The sequence below is a fragment of the Sus scrofa genome, chromosome 7, assembly GCF_000003025.6.
Source record: "Sus scrofa isolate TJ Tabasco breed Duroc chromosome 7, Sscrofa11.1, whole genome shotgun sequence".
Classification (NCBI taxonomy): Eukaryota; Metazoa; Chordata; class Mammalia; order Artiodactyla; family Suidae; genus Sus; species Sus scrofa.
The window spans coordinates 90,731,884-90,757,003 of record NC_010449.5 but is presented as its reverse complement, the minus strand read 5'-3'; the positions used below and the strand labels follow the sequence as shown (position 1 = coordinate 90,757,003).

At 33.9% G+C, this 25,120-nt stretch overlaps 1 protein-coding gene across 22 annotated transcripts in view; it reads right to left on the bottom strand.

Annotated features, from left to right (window-relative positions):
- The window catches only part of GPHN (gephyrin), a 567,900-nt gene that overhangs the window by 156,622 nt on the left and 386,158 nt on the right, over positions 1-25,120 (bottom strand). For 13 of the 22 annotated variants that reach the window (XM_021098019.1, XM_021098022.1, XM_021098014.1 and 10 more), the window contains 1 exon segment: positions 5,508-5,550. In XM_021098019.1, coding sequence (XP_020953678.1) covers positions 5,508-5,550 — 43 coding nt within the window. 22 annotated transcript variants of the gene reach the window in all.

The following is a 25,120-nucleotide window of genomic DNA, read 5'->3' as shown; positions in this document are numbered from 1 at the left end:
AGAAACTTTTTAGTTTGATATAGTCTCACTGTTTATTTTTTTATTTTGCTGCTTGTCCTGTAGGTATAATATCAAAAAACACCACTGTAAAGGAACTGACAAGATCAATGTAAAGGAACTTTTTCTGTGTTTTCTTCTAAAAGGTTTATGGTTTCTGGTCTTAACATTTAAATCTTTAAGCCATTTAGAGTTAATTTTTGTGAGTGGTGTTAAGACAGGTGTTTAGTTTCTTTCTTTTACATATAAATATCCAATTATCCCAGCATCATGTATTGAAGAGCCAATCTTTTCTCCCTGAGTATTTTTGGCTGTCTTGTCAAATATCAGTTGACTGTATATGCATGGATCTTTTTCCGGGCTCTTTTTTCTGTTCCAATGTTCTGCTTTTATGCCAGAACCATACTGTTTGATTATTATAGGTTTATAACATAGCTTGAAATTAGGAAGTATGACGCCTCCCATTTTGCTCTCCTTTCTCAGGATAGCTGTGGCTATTCTGGGTCCTTCATAATTCCATATAAATTTAGGATTTTGTTTTCCACTTCTGTGAAAAATGCCATTGGAATCTTGATAGGAATTGTCCATTGTTTATAGATGGCTTTTGGTGGTGTGAACATTTTAACAATATTAATTTTTCCACTCTATGACAAGGGTATCTGTCCATTTATTTGTTTGTGTCTTCTTTAACTTTTATCAATGTCTTGTAGTTATCAGTATAGAGATACTTCATCTCCTTAGTTAAATTTACTCCTGAGTGTTTTATTGTTTTTGAAGCTACTGTAAATAGAATCATTTACTTCATTTCTTTTTCAAATAATACATTGTTAGAGTATAGAAATGCTACTGAATCACTGCATGGCAATTATGTATTCTGCAAATTTACTGAATTTGTTGGTCAGTTTTGATTTTTGGTGGAGTCTAGGATTTTCTCTGCGTAAAATCACGTCATCTGCAAATAGGGACTATTTTATTTCTTCCTTTCCAATTCTGATGTTTTTTCTTTCCTTGCTTGATTGTACTGCCTAGGATTTCTAGTAATATGTTAAACAGAAATGATGAGAATGGGCACCCTTGTCTTATTCCTGGTATTAGAGGAAAAACTTTCAACTTTTCACCACTGAATATGATGCTACTTGTGAGCTTATCATGGCCTTTACTACCTAATTTGTAAAGTTTTTATCATGAAAAAATGTTGAATTTTGTCAAATGCCTTTTCTGTGTCTTCTGAAATGATCATGTGATTGTTTTCCTTTCATTCTATTAATTGATGTATCACATTTATTTATTTGCATATATTGAACTGTCTTTACATCCCAGGGGTGATTACTTGATCATAGTGAATAATCTTTTTAATGTATTGCTGAATTAATTTTGCTGGTATTTTACTCAGAACTTCTGCATCTATATTCATCAGGGATATTGGTTTGTAGTTTTCTTTTCTTTTTCTTTGTCTTTTTTTAGGGCTGCACCCAAGGCTATGGAAGTTCCCAGGCTAGGGGTCAGATTCTTAACCCACTGAGTGAGGCCAGGGATTGAACCTGCATCCTCATAGATACTAGTCAGATTCGTTTCTGCTGAGCCATGGTGGGAACTCCGTAGTTTTCTTTTCTTGTGGTGTCCTTTTCTGGCTTTGTTATCAGGGTAATGTTGGCCTCATAAAATGAATTTGGGTTTTCCCTAGCCTTCAATATTTTGGAAGAGTTTAAGGAGGACTCATGTTAATTCTTCTTTAAATATTTGGTAAAATTAACCAGTGATGCCATCTGTTCCTGGCTTTTCTTTTTTTGGAGACTTTTGATTACAGATTCAATCTCCTTACTAGTATTTGATCTGTTTAGGTTTTCTATTTCTATTTCTATTTCCTTAGGTTTTCTTTTTTTTCTATTTCCTGATTCAGTTTTGGTAGGCTGTACGTTTCTAAGAGTTTTTCCATTTCTTCTAAGTTGTCCAGTTTGTTGGCATATAGTTTTCCTCGGCTTAATTTTGGATACCTTTGGCTCCTGGCTAAAAAAAAAAAAAAAAAATAACAGGACTACAAACTCTGATTATAATCCTTTTCACATTTGTGTAGCAGGGTTCAGATGTGAGAACTCCTTAGTCCTAAATACTATTATACAGCTTCTATCTCATTGACTAGTTCAAAAAATGATCGACAACAAAAAAATCAAGAAAATTTGACATTTATGAAGGCTTGAAAAAACTTTCCTAGATAGCTGATGTACTATTGTGATTCCTTAAGTAGCAGTGTGAGGGTCTAGACTGATTGATTGATTACCTCCTCAGATGTTAGTGGTCTATCAGATTAGGCTAAAGACTGATCACAAGGGGAACTCTGATATCTGAAACCGTCTGTTGAGTATACAGCTTACTGTCTTCATTGGCATAACATTACTATTCCATTGTCCTTATCAATGTGACTTTATTATTCCAGAAAATTCTTCCTTGGAAGATAAAAGTTGTAAATAACTTTATTGCTCATTCTAGAAACTCCTTAAATACAAAGTACCAAAAAACAATTTAAACACCAAGACTCTCAGAACTCCTTGTCTTGAAGTGTCCATGATTCCTAAATGATTTCTTTTTTTTTTTTTTTTTTTTTGGTCTTTTGTCCTTTTAGGGCCGCAGTCATGGAGGTTCCCAGGCTAGGGGTCCAATCGGAGCTGTAGCCGCCAGCCTACACCAGAGCCACAGCAACACCAGCTCCGAACCACGTCTGCAACCTGCAACCACAGCTCACAGCAATGCCGGATCCTTAACCCACTAAGCGAGGCCAGGGATTGAACTCACAACCTCATGGTTACTAGTTGGATTCATTAACTATTGCGCCACGACGGGAACTCCCCTAAATGATTTTTATCATGATCCCTATTTAATTCTAATCAAGCCCCACATTAAAAGATCTACTTTAAATCAAACTTCAAAATCTCATAGATATCCTGAGTTTTCTCTTCCCTTTCTAAGACTAAGACTTTGTTGATGTGGCACTCTTCCTTAACAGAGTAAGAATAAATTCAGGTTTTTATTAACAGGTTGTTTTGATGATAGTTTTGAGAAGCTAAAGGAAAGTTATCTCTTACTTGAATAAAGTTATCAAAGTTAACTCTTCCATGGACAATTCTGAACAAGGTCTATTAAGTTCTAACTCTTCTCCTTTCTCTAGGATCTGCTGATATTTGTTTTGACACACATTTTTTTCTTTTTTCTTTTTAGGGCTGCACCTGTGGCATATGGAAGTTCCTGGGCTAGAGGTCAAATCAGAGCTGCAACTGCTAGCCTACGCCACAGCCACAGCAATGAAGGATGTGATCTGCATCTGCGGGCCTATGTCCCAGCTTGTGGCAACACCAGATCCTTAACCCACTGAGCAAGGCCGGGGATGGAACCTGCATCCTCAAAGAGACTAGTTGGGTTCTTAACCTGCTGAGCCACAACAGAAACTCCCTGACACGTTTTTATACACTCTAAAAAAGCTGACTATAATATCTTTATGTTAGCTACATTTTGGAAACGTTTTCCTTGAGGATAGTTAATTCAGTAGGTAAATGTAAAAGAACGATTACAATAGAAGAAACAGTAGGGTGTATACAAGAAGGGTTAGTCACCTTGCCTTGGCAGAACTCATAGAAGCCATCACAGAGGAGATCACACTTGAACTGAATCTAGAAGGATACGTCAGAGTTTTCTAGGAAAATAAGGGGAATGGATATTTCTGCTGTGAGGAAAAGAGTCCAAAGGAATAGAGGCAGGGCATAGCATTGAGACATGGGGAACTGCTAATAGGGTCCACATGACTGCAATATAGTACTGCGTGGCAAAGGGAGGGGAAAAAAAGAGATAAAAGTAGACTAAGTAAACAAGGAAATTAAGAAAGTCAGAGGTAGAACAGCTCACGATGATGAAAAAATCATAGATGTAGCTACGGATGTGACTGTGAATTACTAAAGTGGTATTGAGAGGAAAAACCTTTAACTTATAGAACTCACAGAACTAAGAAGCGACATTGTTGGGTGGGCTCTCTACATGGATCTATATGGCTCTATGGACCATCACCATGACTATCTCATCCTAAGAAAACATGAAAAGAAAAAAAAAAAACCTAATCATAATATCCATCCAAAGTGATTAATAGCCAAAGAGTCAGTAAGAGCATAACTGAAATGAAAGCAGTTATAACAGCACAAAGATCCACGATAGAGGTGAAAAAGATTCAAAGAAATCTGTTCTCAGTAAGAAGTTATTTTTGTTCCTAATCACCATAATCACCATCAATGATCCATCATCCCAGGATTAACAATAAATGGAAATCATACAGTAATAATCAAAATGTCTTTGTAAAATTTCATTTATTTCTATTGTTTTACTTTAGTAAATATTCAATTATCACTTCTCTGACTCTTAGGGTTCTCAACCTTAGGTCTTAAGAAGGGATTATAGGGCTTTACATCTCCTATAACTGCAGTCTCCCTCAGTTTCATGTCTGTCAGATGTCACGAAAACTCACAAAAGTATACAAATTGAATATGCCTCTTTTATATAACTCTAATACAAAGGTCCTGGACAAACAACTGCAGTTACTTGCCCAATAAATCAAGATTTTCAAGCTAAGGTAACAGATACACAACACAAAAATGGGAACATTTTATATCAAATAAAATAAAACAAAATTTTATCTATTTGAAGTTCTTCCATTACTTTTTTCATTGTTAAATAATACAGATATTCTACTAGAAACAGAAATCATTCCATTTACTAAAACTCCCAGTTGTACAAGTAAGTAAGGACCCATTTTAGTATGGTCCTCTCGTACTTGTTAAAGATCAGGAAGAAGATAAGGCGAAACCATTAAGTGACAGAGAACAATATTTTAAAAATTAGCATTTACAAAGCACTTTCCTCTTGGAATCCCAAAGCTTTCATGGCACAGCTTCCCATGTCATATCATTTCAAAGATATGGTAAGGAAAAGCTATTTATAGTTACTTTTCATAAGACAGGAAAATAAAATTAAGGTTTCTTCATCCTTGGTTCAGGGCACTATGTTGTAAAACATGCTGCCTGTGAAGGTAAGATCTTTCAGGAATTCATATTCGGAAAATGATTATGATGTACCCTCTTAGGAGTCCTTTTTCTTTTTTTAGTTAAATTCTTTTAGTGGATTTATATTACATTATTTTCAGTTAGTCTGTTTTCAAATACTTTTTCTGGCAGTGGGGCAGTTAAAGAGAGTTTCTCATCTTAAAATCACAGAGAAGTTCTTTAATACCCTAACCAATAGTGTTATCAAAGTTCTCATGTCAGCTTGCAAAAACAATTGGGATAAGGGAAATATTCATTAATATATTGGTATTAATATTTTAAGAAGGCAAATCTCTAAAATTCACATTTTTGACATAAACTTTCCCCACTGATGTTCTTCATTTTTTCCACCAAAATGTTATTTTCAGTTCTCCTTCTGGCTGAATCACAGATTCTAATCCAATAGTCCATTTGAAATAATGGTATACTTACTGGCTCTGAGAATGTTCTCCTTGCTGCTGCACCTGGACTGGACCTGCAGAGAGAGCATAAACTCAGTAATTTAGGGCTCATAACATAGATAGTCAGATATATAAGTGTATTTAATGGGCAAACTCCTGAGGTCTAGGAGCAAAGGTTTTATATATCTCACATATCATAACATGTTAATAAAAATGTTACATTTATCCTATATGTTGTAAGTTAATCCTTTTCTTACTTAAAGAAAGGACTAACTTCTAGGAAAAAACTGGGGACACAGTATTGTAAATGGGACAAATGTAAAACCAAAGGCATTTTTAAGTTGATGTGTATTTGAAATCAGTATATGGAAAAAAATTCAAGTTACCACAAACTCAGTTGTGAATTCAGACCCTTAATATTAAAGGCACTGTATATATCTCTTTGCTAAAATAATAATACAATTCAAGTAATAAGCTGTAATCAAATATTCCTTGACAGTCATTTTTAGTTATTCATGTTAATGAGGGGGAAAAGAGAAATTCTCATATACAGTATTTACTGTGAGTCTAATGATCTGTTATTTACTGATTATAATGGCTTATAATTACATTATTAGTTATGAAAGATGTTTTTATTGGAAATCAATGATACTGAAGTTATTTATTTGCCAGTTCTTGAGTGTATATATATATATATATGTATTAATTAATCAGAAACTCATGCTCTGATTCAAATATTTTAGGTCAATGTGGAACATTCTTTTAAATATTGCAAAACTGATGAATCCAAGGGCCTGTTCCTGGCATTGACGCTTGTTAATTTCAGAGGCAGCTGTATTTAAACTCCACACCTTTTCTTCCCATTCCGCAGCAGCTTGCCCTCAAATGGATATATACACAACAAATTAATTTCTATTGCTGAACACAATCTACTATTGTAATGAAACAAATTATGAAAGAAATGTTGCAACTTAGGGTGGGTTATGGTTGTCCTTCCCTGAAAAAAACAATTGTTAATGTTTAAAGAAATAACAACAACAATTAAAAAAAAATCACAAACATACACATAACACACATACACACACACACACACCAAAAAAGGGGAAAAAAAGGGAAAAAATAACTCCAAATGTTAAAATTATTCTCTTTTGGCCCAGATTGTTTTAATTAGTTTGAAATACACTAGAATGAAGAAATTAACCTGAAAGATAATATTCTTATATTTTTTACTCAAAGTTTTATTGAAGAACAATTCTGGACCAAATGGGAAAAAATTAATGACTACTTAAAGAAAAGACGGGAAGGAAGACACAAAAGCAAGGAAAAGAAAAAGAAGAGAGAGAGGTTTGAGGAGAGTAAATCTAGAAGGCAGAAAAGAAAGTATGGCCTTATAGAAGGGGACAATATATAAATGTAAAATGTTCTGCTATTTCTTATTAAAAATTCATATCAAGAGGGTAAGAATGACTAATGCACTTGCTACAAAATAAACAGGCAAGTTGGCATATCATGGAATGAAAATAAGTGTTAACTCTACTACTACAGACTTAAAGGAGAAAAGAAACAAACACTAATAGACAAATTAATAGACAAGCTTATTAAAGAGGGAAACTACATTGCAAAAAGTGATTCAAAGAACACAAGAGAAAGCTAAAAGAGTGAGAGAAAAATCTGTGAGAGAAAAGGAAAAGAAAGGGGAAAATGTCAAAAGACAAAAACAGCTCAAAGAAGTCAAATGGAAGTCAAGAAAGTCTTCAACAAGATGTAGAAACAGAAGGAGCTCAAACCCATAGCGCAAAGCAATGTTTGCGAATGGAAAGCAGCTCCTTTGATCAGTAATAGTTACTCTTAAGTCGTAGCCTCTATTCCTCCAGAGTTCATCTTTAAGCCCTTCCAATCTAGAGTGGAGCTAGTGTATGGATAGAAACAAGAGATTTACAATGAACAGAGCAGTTCAGATGAGTAGTTCAAATTGTCTCATCAAATGTTTCAACAGATTTATATAATGTCTAAATGGAAATGGAGGTGAAATACTAGTTGGTTTTACAAAAAAAAAAAAAAAAGAAAAAAAGCAAAGCAAACCAAAACCACAATAAAAAAAAAAAAAAACAACCCTCTCCCTTCCTTAAGTGGCTTAAAAAATTCAACTATATATTCATTCATAGCATGAATTTAATAAAGAAACCCAAGTCTTGCTTTGTGACATCTCAGTTTAGAATTATATATTTCAAAGAGACTTGGAAGGGCAATTTGGATTACGAAAAAAATTCAATATTCTTAATCTGTGTATCTAGGTTCAAAAATTGCCAACATCAGTATAACCAAAGTTTTCTCACTTACATTACATTGGCTAATTGACCCACCCAGATTTGAAGGAAGTAACTTTAGAAAATCAATGATTAAGTGAACTTCTTTAGTGATTCTGAGTGTACATAAAAAATTGAGGAAATTAATTTAAAAAATTTTAATATTTATGCACGTAGTGGATGCCCTTCTCTTGTACCATCAGACTGGTTATCTTTATAACATTTACTTAATTTTATAAAATCCCAATATGAAGATTTTGCCTAACTCACAATGTAATGGGTTTACTTGGAGAAATAAAGTTGAGAAACAAATATTGTTCTTATTCTCACAATATGGGCTATAAAGAGGGTAACGCAGGTCTATCTCAAGTTTTATGGTTTGTTGCTGTTTTTCTCTACCTTACCCAATTTGTCAAAGATTAGAAAGGAAAGGCATAGTGTTGAATTACCTATTATTTTATTCTATTAGATTGTTATTTCACTACAATTAACATTTATGGTGTTGACAAGTAATTCCCCTTTTGATTGGAATCAAAACTAAAATAATGTGTTGAAATAGCATTTTATATTAAAGCTAATGGAGGAAATAAATACAAGAGACTTGTTGAAATTACAGGTATTCATTTACTAATCAAGACTACTTTCAGACATCAAATAATTCAGTTAATTCATTTCAACGTGTGTTTACATGTATACTTTTTGCTGAAGATCACATTATCCATTAAGAAATCTTAAGCCATGAAACAGAAACAAAAGGGCACGTAATAAATGGTAAGGGAAAGAACGGAAAATGCTTTAAACAAAGCTGAGAAAACTTTAACAAACAATCACAGTCTTTAGATACAGTTAGAGAAGTGACTTACCTTATGCTTAGGTCATAACAAGAATAGCACAGTGTTTAAAGTCAGCTCTTCATTATGGGAGGTACAATTGAAAGCCATAAGTTATAATAACATGAATTGCTACACAGAAATGAAGACTTTTTCAGCCCAACATGAAAAGCTAACTCTTATGGGAGAACATTTCAACTTGTGTTTAATGCAACATGAAGAACATTTGAGGGTGTAAACATCAAAACACATGAATTTCACACCAATAAGAGAAGTGAGCCCAATCTCTCAGGAACACAGAAGATTGAATCTATTACCATAATCTATGACACATAAGGGAAGGCACATCATTCTAACATTGAAAGATGCATGCATAACATACAACCATCCACTGATAGCCCCACCTCCAACACCCATCCCACTTGTACACACACAAGCCCACTAAGATACAGGGAAAGAATGTAGTGCCAAGCTGTTATGAAGAAAGCAGGACACACGGAAGCACAGCAGTGGTCATGTGAATTGAGAGGTGTTCTTCCCTTAAACCATCCCATCACCATGCTTATTTTAAAGAAGCCAGGAAAATACCCCCTTCAATGCTGCAATAGCTACGAGCCCCCAGCTTGAAGCTAGTGTGTGGAATTTTGATCACCGTTCCCTGCGATGTCAGGGGCTCTCCAGTGGAAGCCACATGTGTAACACCAGTTAGTGGGGTACAAATGTATGAATAACAAACATCCTTTCCCTTCTGCATTTCACAGAAGTGAGGGAGGAGAGAAGTAAAATAAAAACCCGTGTTAAGAACAGGTTCATACAATACAAGGATGTATAAATATTAAAATGGAGATTACATTTGATTGCAAGTTAACACAACTCAGATTTCATAAAAACTGCCTCTATTTTGCTGCTCACCAGGCTAATTTGTGTTCTCTTCCCTTGTAAATACTTGGAATAAATCTATACAATATGGCTCATATTGAAAAATTCTGAGCAGTTGGTCAGATGGGGTCAAAGTCAAGAACAAAATTAGTCACCTTCTTTGATGGACATTAGGAAAGCCCTATTTTTAGCATGATTTTACTGGCTGATAGTTGCATTTTAAATTAGAAATTATGCTTCTGTATATATGCTTACTTATGTAATCTAAGAAATTCTATGATAAAGGTTGAGTTTAAATTTTAATTGGTTTACATTTTAAAAAGTAAATAACAAAGAAGACTACTTATTTAGAAATTGTTAGTAAGTTTCCTATGTACTTTTCTCGACTGTCAATAAAACTTATTTTAACATAGGCTGTTCCTCTCAATAATAGGGTCATATCAGCTCGTTAGAAAAAATTTCACCTTTGGTTTCTATTATTGATACCAGTAGTCAACTTGACCTGTTTTATTTTTTGTATAAATTTAGATTCATGTGGCATGTAATGTAGTTAGCAGATTTATAATTGATTAAAAATCATTTATTTAATATTACCATTTTCTCACCATCATGCTATTCTTAGCAGGCCAGAATATCCTTACCTTTCCTTTAGCATGTCTTTATTATTTTAGGCTCTGGGCTCTCCTTTAATCTGTTTTGTTATTGGGAAAATAAAGACTGTTTTGAGGCTCAAAGGAGATAATAAGTATGAGTGATTTTAAGCTATAAATTTAGAAACAAATGTCAGTAGTTGTTACCATCAGTGGCGCCAATGACAGCTGTGAAATAATTCTGTAATTATATACCCTTCTCATAAGCTCAAAATGGAGGCAAATTCTTATTTTTGATGGAAAAATATGCATATACAATTATGTTTTCTCAATAGAGAATGACCAGAACTTTTTGGAAATGTCATTGCCATATGGCTATATGTACTGGTAGTAAAGAAAGCCATACTATCTAAGGCATGGAGCAAAGACTAAATTGGCTCCTCTAGAATATTTCTTGTACTCCTGAGTTTTTAGACATTAGACAAGCTGTTTCGGCTTTCTAGAATACTCTGCTGTTTATTTTCTGATTCAAACACTACTTGTCCTTTAAGATCTAGTTTTAATTGTACTGTTGCAAAAAAAAATCCCCAAATTCCTCAATCAGCAATAATCTCTTCTTTTCCTGAACCCTTTTAACAGCCTTATTGAGATAACAATTTACCTACTATAAAATTCATTCAAGTATACATTTGATAGCTTTTAATAGATTTATATGGCTGTACAACTCTACCACAATCTAGTTTTAAGTTTATATAAATTCTCAAAGCCTCTTTTTTTTTGTTTCGTTTTTTCAAAGCCTCTTAATTGAACTTCCACTATAAGAGTTACCCTAGTCACTCACATTTCAATTATTGATGTGGGTTCTCAAATATACTGCATATTTTTGGAGATAAAGTCTATGACTTTACATATCTTACTATGTCAAATATAGTGCTTTGTACAGAGTAAACATTTGCTACATTTGAATGTATTTTGTAGTAATTATAGTTTTTTAAATCTCAGCAGATTAAAATTTATTTTAATATATTAAGTATGATCATAAGTAATAAATAATAAGTATAAGTATGATCGTAACAATTCCTGTACTATCTTAAAATATTTTTCACTTATTTGGAGCTGCTAGTATTAAGAAATATAATATGAAAAGTATGTGGATTATAGCTAAGAAATATCTGAGTACCCTACAGAATGATTTTAAGAATTTGGAAAACAGATTGGTATTAAGGTTAAGTGACATTTGGAGTCCGATAAAGGTTACTCTATGCCAAAGGTTTCAGGTCAGGTTAAGAAGATTCCTTATTTTCTAAGAGAACAGGATGTTCTGTATCTCATAGGTCAGGTCACAAGAACAGCAGAGACGACAGAGATTTTTGATACATCATGGCCCTTCTGACTCTAATTTCTCTACCTTTTTAAATTTATCTAAGAGTAATAATCTGTCTCTGAAAGAACAAACTTCACTGAATACCATTTACTCATAAAAGTAAAGAGGATATAAAGAAAAAGGACCTCCTTGGCATTTTACTCAGATTACCTGCCTCTTCAGCCTACCCTGAAAGAGAAGAAAGGATTGATTTAAACAATATTAAGCCTACAATGCTACAATCTCAGACTCTAATTCTGTTTTTCTCTTCTCACTCCTTATTGCAAAAATGGAGACTTGGTGTAGAAAAGCCCTGTTTCATAGTTCCATTCATTCATAAATTAGGATATAAGTTTTTGGCTCATCTGAGCTGAATGATAGATAATTTGTGTTTATGATATCACAGCACACACACAACCGAACTGAGTTTTGGTTTATTTATGATGTGAAAGGCAGCATGATAAAGGAATGTCCAGTGGTATGGTTTTGGATACTGGTTTTTTTCTTTTTCTATCTGTATAACCTTAGACATGACATTCAGCATCTTGGAGTTTTAATTTTCTTTCTTCTTCTTCTTTTTTTTTTTTTTTGCCTTTTAGGGCCCTACCCACGGCACATGGAAGTTCCCAGGCTAGGGGTCAAATCAGAGCTACAGCTGCCAGCCTACTCCATGGCCACAGCAACATGGGATCTGAGCTGTGTCTGAGAGCTATACGACAGCTCAAGGCAATGCCAGAGCCTTAACTCACTGAAAGAGGCCAGGGGTGGAACCTGTATCCTCATGGATCCTAGCTAGGTTAGTTAACTGCTAAGCCATGAAGGGAACTCCCCTGAGTTTTAATTTTCTTACCCACAAAATGAGGAAAATTAAGTAAAATAATGTATATGAAAGTAAAACCTACTGTAAATAAAAGAGCAATACTAATCTAAGTCAATATTATCCTCACATACATTTTAATTCACCTACATTTTATATAGGTAGAATCTGAGAATAAAGAATTTGCTCCAGAACATGCCAAAAACCAGTGACAAATAACAGACCATAACTGCCAATTTCTATAGTAAAGCTTCAAAAAAAGCTGAGTTAAGTCTGAGGTTAACCTTGCAAGGATTAATCTAATTCTGTGTTGTATGACCTCAGTCAAGTTTTGTCATTTCTATGGGACTTAGTTTCTTCATCTGCAAAATGAGGATGCTCCTGGGGGTTTTAACTGAGGTTAATGGACCCCTTGAAAGAACACAGGAATAAAAGTTGGGGGTCCATCCACTGGGATGGAGGAAAAAAACAATTTTTATATTCACAAATTGAATTAAATTTTATCATTTTTTTCACTATGAGCTTAAGGTGACAAAGTACAGTAATATTAGCAGAATCTATTATTTCTATTATGGATATTTTAAATATTGTTCATGTTCACCAAGATTTCAAATTATAGTAGTCTAATGACTTCCTGCTAGATTTTATTATTTAAAGCATTTTTTAAAAGGCAGTATTATAATTTTTAATAGATATTTTGCTAATGATTTCAATTTAGTTTTCTTTGTAATCCTATATATTTTACTTTATGTATTTAAAAATTTTTTTCTGAAAAGAAGTCTGGAGGTTTTGCCAGATTCCCAAATGGGTCAATAGGTGAAAAAAGGTTAAAAAACTCTGAACTAGGTAACTTCTAAGCTTCCTTTTATCTCTAGGATTTTAATGGTTGTAAGAAATCTTTACCACCTCCATCTGCTGCTCTTTATGAAACTACATATAAAAGTCCTCTTTTGGAGAAAATTATATATTGGTACTGAATTAATAAGCAATTGCCCATTTAATAGACAGACCATCTCCAAAACAAAAAAAGAAACATGGTTATTAAAAAGCTATAAAGACCTCAGGCTTAAAAAATTTCTGCATTACTTGCTCTTTTCCCATTTGTTTAGATAATTAATTAAATGAAATAACTGTTTTAACAGTCATCACATTTAAAACTCTCTAACCAGAGGTGAACACACACACACACACACACACACACACACACACACACACGAATACGTATCTATAACTGTTCTCAGCAACTCAGTCATGTGTTGATCACATAAGTCTTTGCAGGTACACAGACAATATTTATTAAATACAATTTAATAAATCTTTTCCAGAGGACTGTTCTTGAATGTTTTCCCACTGTCACAGGAATTACCACTATCTTAAATTCCACTTAGCTTTCTTAGTCCTAGGTAAATATGAAGAATCTTCTTTTTCAATACTGACCTCTTCTAAAAGATACTGAACTATGGCAGGCTACAGAGCTGGTGAAATAAGTAATTGCCATTAAAAATCAAAAGCCTATTTATGCTGCTTTATAGGTACATGGTGTGATCCTTATTATCAAAGAGAATACTATAATATGTGGAACATATCTAATAACATAACTAAGTACACCATGACTCAAAGGAATGTTAATTTGAACATAAATGGTGAATATTCTTAATATATGTTCTATATAAGTTTTAATTCTAAATTGAGTCAATTTCAATGACCTCTAGAAAATTCATAAATCCTGGGCTGACTGCCCCTTGGAACCAAAAATATTTGTATTTTTTGACTAGTGGTGATTTCAAATTATTAATGACACAATTTCCCAATCTTCAGATGAATAATCGTATTTTACAGACTAACTTATTCTAGAGATGAAAAAGCAGGGATTGTTACTGGCTTTAGATCAAACAGTAAAGTAATAATGAAACTTAGCCGTCTTGACTTCTAAATTCATTTTTCTGTACACTAACAGATGACCTTATCCTTCTAACTTACCAATGGCTACCACTGCATTCCTAATCAGACCTTGAATTCTTACTGCCTTTTTATTCTTAACTATTTCTCTTGGCAGTGATAACCATTTAAAATAAGCATGTGAATGCAGGCATGGAGAAAAACTGATACAATGGAAGATAGTTTGGGAATAGCACTCTGGAGTCAAACTGGATTTGAATCTTGGCTCTATCATTACTAGCTTTAAAACTGGTTGTTACAATCTCTGTTTTGGTATGTGTAAAGTGAAAATAACAGCAATAAATATCTTATAGGGTTGTTGTGAAGAAAATAAGATAATATGTATAAAGTGTTTGCTTAGAAGCATATCTGGGAGTTCCCGTAGTGGCGCAGTGATTAACGAATCCGACTAGGAACCATGAGGTTGCGGGTTCGGTCCCTGCCCTTGCTCAGTGGGTTAACGATCCGGCGTTGCCGTGAGCTGTGGTGTAGGTTGCAGATGCGGCTCGGATCCTGCGTTGCTGTGGCTCTGGCGTAGGCCGGTGGCTACAGCTCCGATTCAACCCCTAGCCTGGGAACCTCCATATGCCACGGGAGCGGCCCAAGAAATAGCAACAACAACAACAACAAAAGACAAAAAGACAAAAAAAAAAAAAGAATATCTGGCTCAGAGAAAACATTATTTGAGTTTTAGCTATTACTATGTTTATTGTTGTTACTATTATCAGTCCTCTGGATGATATTCTAGATCTGTAGTAAGGAATGTGGACTCATTTCTTTTGTGATTTTGATAGTTCTCATAAATAAGGTCAAGTAAGATATGTAAATATTTGAATAGAAAGTTAAAAAAAAACTACTAACTTTTATGAAATAGAGACCAAGAGATAGTCAATAATATAAAAACTTGAATTATTGAGCATTTGTAATTGTAATTTCCAACACTTTTAGAAGGAAAATCACAATATTTTTCATTAAACATGAGCTGCAAAACACTGAGTTTCTAACCAGTTTCAATATACACCTCTGTTTTCCTTGAATGGTAGCAGAAATGCCACCCCAAAATGTGGTTCTTTGGTATAGAGATTATTTTGAGGAACAGTAGACACGGAAGAAGCTATGAGAACAGAGTAGAAATTATCCATTTATAAGGGAAATTTACATGTATGAAATAAATTTCTATTTATACTGGGGTCTCAGTTCTTTACTTGGAAGAGAAGGATGATTAAAATTACAAGATAATCTTTTCAATGGAGAAGGCACTGATTCAAATCTGTGTAACAAATCTTATTATTGTTTACCATGCTTTTCCTAATAACTTTTTCATAACTGGCCTTCCTGCTCCCACCTTTCTTTTGTCTTTACTTGAAGATGATAAACTGGTAGTTTAAGCTATTTTGGGGAGTTCCTCCTCTTTCCCAAATATACGTGAGGCATATATTATAACAAACTTTGTTTATTTTTGTCTCCTTAATCTGTCTTTTATCACAGTGTCCCAGAAAATCACTCAGGTAGATGAAATACCATTTTCCTTTCCTATACATTTTTAAATGTCATGTTATATAACTTATTTATTTATTAAAACAAACAAAACAAACTACTGCTTCTACCGAGTATAATATACCCTGCGAGAGTATGGCTGCATTATTTTCCTTCCTAAATCAAAGGCTGCTATATTGCGGTTAAAAAAACTCAACTGAAAAAAAATTGTATTGGGGAAATAACTATTAAAAAAAAAAACTCAACTGAGAAAATCTGAAGATCTACTTGGCTTTATTCAACATTCCGTGAATCAAGCAGCATCCTGTCTATGAGGAGCTATGAAAAGCTATACAAATTGGAAGGTTTTTAAAGGTAGAAAGGTGGTGAAACAAGGAAGACATCAACAAAAGAAAGGAAAATTTTAGGCTAGACTACCTTCTTTGGCTGGCTGCAGGGGATGGGGGTGGGGTCAGAGAAGGTAGGAGTCTCATTAGGTGGATTGTCTTCCCAGTGCTGTACAGGAAATCCCAGACTGACTAGTTGTAGGTCACATTCCTGGGAGAGGCTGAAACTGCAATTAGGTTAGGTTAGGTATTAAGTCTTGGCTTGCTAATACGGGGCTTGCACAAGTGACTCCATTTTGGGCCTGTGGTTTCTTTTTCTTTTTCTTTTTTATGGCTATGCCCATGGCATGCAGAAGTTACCAGGTCAGGGATTGAACCACAGCAGTGACCTAGGTCATAGCAGTGCCAATACCAGATCCTTAATCCACTAAACCATCAGGGCCTGTTGCTTCTTTTTAAACATAGCATCAATTGAAAAAGTTGTAACTTTTATTCCTCTAAATGCCTAATTAGCATTCATAAGGCACAGGGAAGATGTATAAAGGCAAAGGAATTTCTAATATATATTAGTAAGTGTAGTGATTTAGAAAATGCTTAGGAAGTTTCTTTGAGGACTGGATATAAGGGCTAGGTATTCTTTAGTCTTACATTGCAGCCATGTGTGGTGTATATTATTTTGTCAATCAAGCCTCTTATGATCTAACCAAGCAAACAGACAAGAGATATGTTTGATATTATTATTAGACCCCTGTTTACATTATTTGTGTCTGTTCCATTTTCTCTGAATTCTCAAATTTTGGATGTCTGGGCTTAATCAGAGGAAAGGCAGAAAATTCACTGCCATCAAAACTGAGCTTTTTCAGCTTACAGAGAAGGGATAACTGAGTTAAAAGTAATTTTTTTTTTTAAAAGATAAACCCATGATTCTCATACAAACATAAAGTGAACATGTGTTAAATATTTTATCTAAAGTGTTAATTAATGAGAGAACCAGGAAGATACTCTAAATGGTTCAAAAGAGAGTTAAAAGAACACACATACATGGACCATCAAGAACACTGAAATGAATTTTCAGATCAACTAACAAAAATCAATTGCATTTCCAACTGGACACAATGTGTATTTCTATGGATTAGGGTCATTTCCATTACTATTCATATACTACAATTTAACGTTGTACAATAGCTCAGATGATGAAAGGAGGAGATGACCTAGAAGGATGCCTTAGACAAGACAGCCAACAATCTTTTTCATTTATTTCAAAGTCTTTCACAATTTTACCTGGGAATTTTTATTTTTATGTTTTTGCTTTTTAGGGCTCAATGTGCGGCATATGAAAATTCCCGGGCTAGGGATAAAATCAGCTTACACCACAGCCATAGCAACATGGGATCCGAGCTGCATCTGTGAACTACACCATAGCTCATGTCAACACAGGATCCTTAACTCACTGAATGAAGCCAGGGATCAAATCCACGCCCTCATGGATTCTAGTCAGGTTCGTTACTCCTGAGTCACAACGGAACTCCCATACCTGAGAACTTTTTGATCTTGGAGCACCTATTAATAGAATTTATGTCTGTTAATGAATTCTAGTTTTTTTTTTTTTTTTTGAGTTTGTCCCCTACTGTATAACTATGATTTCTAAGATTATATAAAATATCTACTCTGTAGTCACTTGTAAATGGACTTCAGTTTTTGTGTTGATTGTAATATTAAAATAATAGTTAACACATTGAAAAAATAAATTTATAAGAAATGCTATTTTAAAAAAATGTGACTTAAATATATCTATATCTATATACATATATCGTCTTAATACACACAGTGTTGTAGTTTTCTTTTTTATCCAAGTCCAGTGAAATATCAGTTTGAATATAAACCTTATCTTAAGATTCAGCCATGAAAAATTCCTTTGGGAACAAGAACAACCTTAATATTTATTTATTTATTTATTTATTTAATCTTGGCTGACCTTGAGGCATATGGAAATTTCTGGGCTAGAGATTGAATCTGAGCTGTAGCTGTGACCTATACCACAGCTTTAGCCAATACCAGATCCTTAACCCACTGTGCTGGATTGGTTATCAAACTAGCACCTCACAGAGACAAGCCAGTTTATTAACCCACTACACCACAGTGGGAGCTCCCAACCTTAATATTTATTGAGGTTGACAATGTATTGGTTGGTTGTCAGATATAATTTTTAGTATATATTTGAAATATAACTAAAAAATGAGAAATGGGTAAAAAAGAGCAAACTGATTCAACAAAGGTCATTGACACAAGGCTGCTAATACTCATAAACACTTTAGCTTAGATTTTTTACATTTAGAATTTGGGATCATCTGGATACTGTTCTGCCCTCTTTAAGAATAAACACAATGCCAATGTTTTCAATACATCATTTTTCATCATTTTTTTCCTTCACTAAATACATGTTGGACTGAGATGCTGTTAAATTATAACCACTGTCCTTGACAGTTTCACCATTGGCCAATTTATTCCCTTCTAACCTTCTCAGGGCTGCTTCAGGTAGTTTTGCTCTGCCTTGCATTGCTCATTTGTTACATGAAGAATACGATAAGGTCAAATTCACAGAAACCCATCCACCAGAGCTTTTCAATTCTTAAATCTCTTATACACTAGTTGTTCTTAAAAATTTTCCACATAGGGAATTCTTTAATAATAATCCTTCTTTCTATACATGCTTCTTTATTTTTATTTACTCTATATTCTCTACAGAACTCCCTACTTTCTCCTTTATTTTCTTCAATTCACTATTCATTTATTTTCTTCTGTTAAATGTTAATAGCAATTAACATGGGAAGGTTCAAGGGTGATTTTTTCCCCTCTTTGCTTATCTACATTCTTTACTGAATATGTGAAAAACAAGACAAAAATGATTGAAAATGCAAAAAAGAAGAAATTGTCATTGCAAATGACAGACATTTGGTTATTTAAAAAATTCTAAAATTCAAACCTTTTAATATAGTATTTGTTGAAATCATTCTCAGTTAATTGTTGATAGATTTATTCTGAACCATCAACACATCCTTCTTCAGTCCTTCCCATGCATACATATCTATAATAAGATACTTAGGATTAAATACAGTCTCTAATCATAGAACAGCTATGAAGCAAACTGGTTTTATAAATCTGAAGCCATGCTCAATAGACACTTGATGACTGATCATGACCCATGGTTGGGTTAGCAAAAGTAGAAGTATAAACAATCAAGAAATCAAATATCAAGTATCAAATCAATTTTGACTTTTACATTAACCTAGGGCATCAAGATCCATTATAGACTTTAAAGCTCAAGGTATGTTTTTTATCCCCATTTGGCACTCTGACTAAACTTTCATATGGAAAGCAAAATGCGTATAGGATAATCAAAATCCAATTCTTTTAAAGTTGTATCATTAATATTTTAACAGGATTAAAAAATCCTGTTTGCTGCATTCATGGTAAATTAGGTTTTTCAAGGACTGAGCAGCTCTTTTGATTCAGTCATATTTATTTTACTTTGCTCAGGTGGCTCAAAGACCTGCATCTTGTTTACAAGAAAGTAAGGACAAAGAGGCATTTAATAAGTTGGAAAAAATCAGAATTCATTAGAAAGAGGTATTAGAAATAATAATATCATACGATAGGAAGCTTACTGAAACTTAACTATAGAGGAATAAGCCCTTGATATAACAATCCGACTTATAAATTCATTGAACAAACAATGATTGATGATGCTGTGGAGAAGTCCTTGCCCTAAACCGCCAGTTTCCCTTTCACTACACTATAGTGTACATTCCACTGCAAGGAGTATTCTAAAGAAGTCCTATTTCAACTGTTGGAAGAAGAAAACAATGCAAGATCTTGCTGCCATTCAGAATTTGCCAGGGTAAAAATGCCTTGGAGTACGCCAGATTTTGTTAGAGGGTTAGAAAGAATTTTCTCAAGAAATAATGTTACAAATAATGCATAAATTCCTACATTAATTCATATATGTGTATGTGATCTTCAATTCAGTTAAACCATAGCACCATTTCAGCTTATTAAAGGTTATATAAGATTTTGAGCACTAGACTATAAATCTGGTAACCAGTTACAAAGTTGTTTTCATTGGAAACTGCTTTGCCCCACTTACAAATTAGTGAGTCTTATAGGGTATGACATATAATGGAGTTCAAGGATAAGATGATGAGGTTCAGGAATGCTACCCCAAAATATGGCATCTTAGTATATTTAATTAAACTGAAGAAGTATGAGAAAACGGTGGAAGCAAGGTCCCTTGCTCTTCTCCCACTCTTCTCCCCTGAAAAAGGTCATAAGAACCTCAAATGAGAGGTTCCCTTCCTACATCCAGAGGAAAGGAGCGCCTTTGTTCTCCAAGATAGAAGGACACCAAGAAGAGTAGGTGTTTTTCCCAGTTCACTACCCTTAGCTCATAATTTAGCCCCATCATATTTCTCCATGACTGTCCACTCTTTATCAAACCTAGCGTAACACTCAGGTTTAAATATTTTTTTGGGTCTTAATTTCCTTATGAAGACATTTGTGTTATGTAAAACATATAAATTTGTATGCTTCTTTCCTGTTAATCTGTTTTTGACAGTTTAATTTTCAGACCCAACCATGGACTCTGTGAGGTTCAAGGAGAACTTTTGCCTACTCTAAAATAATAATTATAATAAAAAGCACTATTCTTTTTAGTCATAATCTTCATGTGGGGTGCAAGTGCATAAATAATTCAGCCATTAAACAGGAAAGTGATTTTGCAGAAAAAGACAAGAAAAAAACCGGAGAAGATAGTCAACTGGTGAATGAAAAGAAATATGCCACATGGATATGTGTTCATTTATCATATGCAATACACTTGACAATGATTAGGAAAAAAAAGCAAGACAGGAATGGTGTAAGTGTAAACTTGGACTGAGTTAATGGTGAAGCTAATAAATAATACTTTGATTTTTCAGTCAGATTGTGGATAATAACCATATGCAAAACATATTTTACTGTGTGACAAATGTAGCATATAATATGCCTGATAGAGTTAGTTCAAACAAAAAATAACTTTACCTTTGGCCTTTAGTATGACAATCAGTAGTGACAATAACAATATTTAGTGGGTACTTATTCATATCAGTCACTGAACAAACCTATATTAAGCAATTTAATCCTTACGATGATACCATTCTCATTTTATAAAATTATGAAGTACAGACAAATTAACTTAAGTGCTTAAGATTACAAAGCTAGTAAGAGGGAGAGATTTAGATTTTAGAGATTTTTAGTATTCAAAGAATAAGGCAATAGGGAGAATTCCCAACGAAGAAATTTTAGGTATAGCTTTAAAAAGCAAATTGCTTCAAGAAGCACTGAACTACTTCAAAAGCAAAGAAAGAATGACTATATCTTTCTTAATTCTGGAAGAGAATTAAGCCCTGACACACCACATCCATTGCATATAATGAATTAACTTCTTTTTAATGAATCTAGTATGGCACCATCTTCACAGGGGCTTGAGAAAACAGCCACACAAATCGTTTCTTGTTCCTTGTTTTAGATGAGGAACTCTGGTTGAGAAAGCAAGTGCTTTTCCAAGGGGGAAAAAAAGGTGACCACAGAAGAGTGATAATTCTTATTTGCTGAAGACCAGGTTATATATTCCATTGTATCCAAATGCATCTTTCTGTGATCAAGTAAAAGAACATTTACATTGCTAGTAGTCAAGAAAATATTTACCTGAATCTTTAAAAATTAGACCAGGATTGGTGGTAAAGCAAACTTGTCTATAAATCAATGGGTATAAACCAGTTCAGGGCGTGTCCGTGAACTGCTTAATAGTCATTAAACCTTTGTAATTTACAGAAAGCCACACAGGTATGCACTGGTATTACCTCCCATACATAAGAGATAACTGAATTAATTAAGAAAGAAAAAGAAAAATGGAGACATAATGATGGTCCGTGGTGCATAAGGGCACATGAAGATAAAGAATGATGGGCATCAGCCCAGTGAGGAGCAAAAATCACTTTGATGTCAAGTTCCCTCACTACTGGACTGTATTTAAAAAACAAAAAAAAAAAAAAAAAAAACACTAGAAATTTATATGTTGATCCTTCTCTTGATTTAAGTTGCCTGCCAATACTCCCTTTGTGTCTTGGTACTAGATGAATAATCTTTAATCAGAGGCCTACATAGAACTTATTTATCAGCAACACTAGATTCTGACAATTTTGTTGAAAGCTAAGAAATACTTCTTACTGACTTAACAATAAATGTCAGCTTTTTATTTTTATTTTTATTTTTTTTTGCTTGTGTACCAATTCTGATTCCCATATGAGTTCCTGACTGAATTTATGAGAACGTGACTTTTCACAGACTTTTAGTTCCCAGTGTTTTTCAAACAGGATGTCAAGGAGACTGATTGGGGTTACAGAAAACAAAGCTGCATTGCTGCATTGCTCTATGTAAACTTCAAGTTTCAACAATAGGGCAAGAAAGTTAATTCTGCAGTTTGAGACTCTTCCTATTACACCCAAGGTCAATAAGGAATTAAAGTTTGTAGAGAGTGAGATAACTATTTGATATTGTTTAATGCCAACACTAAAGAAAAACTGGGCCAGCTACCAGTTTTACCATTAAAAATGTAATACTGGAGACAGGCCGTGCAGAATTAAAATGTTTTAGAAGTATCAACCTAGATTAATATACACTTCGGGAATTAGAAAAATGTACACAAATCTTAGGGATATTTGATAAATACATAATGGGATACTTGAGACTTTATTATAACTCATAATTTGGCTAAGAGGTGTTTATTAAACATGTATTGTGTGCCAGGTAGGGTAAAGAAGCTGAGTCAATGTCTTTATCCAACCAAGTTTCATAATTTAATAGCAAAGTGGATATTACAGATATAGCAATAAGGGCATAATTAAATGTTATTCATTTAATTTACACTTACTATCTACTATTTGCCCCACACTAATCTAGCCTGTGAATTACAGGTTAAAAAGAAAGCAGCTTCTGGTCTCTAGGAGTTCACAATAGAGAAAGATAAGTAAAACATACAATTATAATACACTATGATAAGTACTATAATAGAATTTAGTACAAAGTGCTATGGGGATATTTAAGAGATGCTCCCAACTCAGATGGGGTGGGACAGTGGGAGGGATTATCAGGAAAGGTTTCTTGGAGCTAGGATATATGAGGGTAGTTTTAAGGGACAATTATAATTTAGGTGAAGAAAAGATGGAAAAGTCAGAGAAAAAGGCTATTGTAATTCATAGATGGGATTCATTCATTCTAGCAAGTGGTTAAAGACGAAAAGTATGAATGAAGCTAGTTTTAACTATGATAGGGAGTAGTAAGAGTAACTGATGAGGTAGGTAACCACCAATTCCTAAGGGTTGTGGAGAGCCATTGAAAGATTTTAAGTAGTGGAATGACGTGATTACATTAATATTTTAAGTTAATTCTGGTAAGCATGTGAAAATTGACTGATGAGGGTAAAGGAACTAGTCTGGATATTAATCTAGTAACCCAGATGAAAAATCCAATAACATCAGTGAAACTGGTTCTGAAGAGAAGGGCATAGATTCTAGAGATACAGAAGAAGCAGAATCTTTAAGAGGTAGGTTCTGATTGATTATAGGGGATATAAGAAAACTTCCTGGTTTCTAGTCTGAGTGACTAGGTAGTGTCATATATTGAAATAGTGGAGGAAGGTACAAATTTGGGGGTTTATTTACAAGGTGTTTGTAACTCTGGAGAGAGATGTAGACTGTATAGGAGTTGATGCCAAGATAGTTATTAATAGTGATGTAATGATAATATATGAGAAGCTCCTAGAATGATCTCTGACTGAAGTGAGTGCTGTATTATAAGCAGAAGTAATAATAATGATGGTGGATGGTGATGATCATAATAATAGTGGTTGATTATGAGACCAACCCAGAAGTAAATAGATTATCTTGTCTAATATAACTTTTTATGATGATGAAAATGTTCTATGTCTGCACTTTTAAATATGGTAGCCATTAGCCACATATGACTACTGAGCACTTCCAGGACAGCTGTTGCAATTGAGAAAGCCAATTTTAAAGTTTATTTAACTTTAATGAATTTAAAATTAAAATTCATATGGAACTACTGGTTATTGTTTTGGACAGTGCAGATATAAAGTGAAAAATGAAATCAAGAAAATCTGGGAGTCAGTCAAGTTGACCTCCAACACGTAGAATAATAGAAAAATAGTCAAAGAGGCAGGAGGAAAAGTAATATAGGATAATACCGGTTATATGCATAATTGAAATTCCCTTGATAGGATAATTAGGATAATGGGAGTTGGTAGAGGAGGCTTTCTGGAGGAAGATGGATTAGAGCTATGACATGGAGTAGGGCATTTCAGGGAGACAGACTAAGCAGACATACTGGCCAAAAGGAAAAGAAGGAACATAATATGATAACAAGGCCCACCTTGACTGGTGTGGTAGGTATATGATATGGAGTTAAGTGGCCAATTGTCCTTATTTGCCAAGGACTGAGGGAGTTCCTGGGATATAAAACTTACAGTTTTAGAACTGGTACACTCCCAGGACATGGCACTTCAGTGCTAAAATGAGGAAAGTCCTGCATAAACTGGGAGGAACTGGTCACTAGAGAATAATATTAGATAAATAGTGGCTGGCCAAAGAATGAAGTACTTTGAAAGGGAGAGAGAGAGAGGCATTTATTCTTGATACAACAACTCAGGTAGGCTCTTAGTTTTTTGATTAGAGACTTGAAAGGAATTAAAATAGTGCTTAGAAAGAGTAGTCTGACATTTGAGGGAAGGAGGACTATACAAAGGGAATCCAGTTGTTTGGCTATTGTCATAATCCAAGTCTGAGAAGATCAGAGCTTAAACATCCAAGTTAGAAATGAAATAGAAATTTATGTTTATTTAATGCTTACTATGTCCCAGGTTCTCCATTAGATTTTATAAAAATTACCTATAAATTCATCCTGATACTCACATGTGGAAACTTTATAAATGTAAGAAAAGTTAATTGACTTATTTGTTTAAACAGTTACTCAACATTTCCAAATAT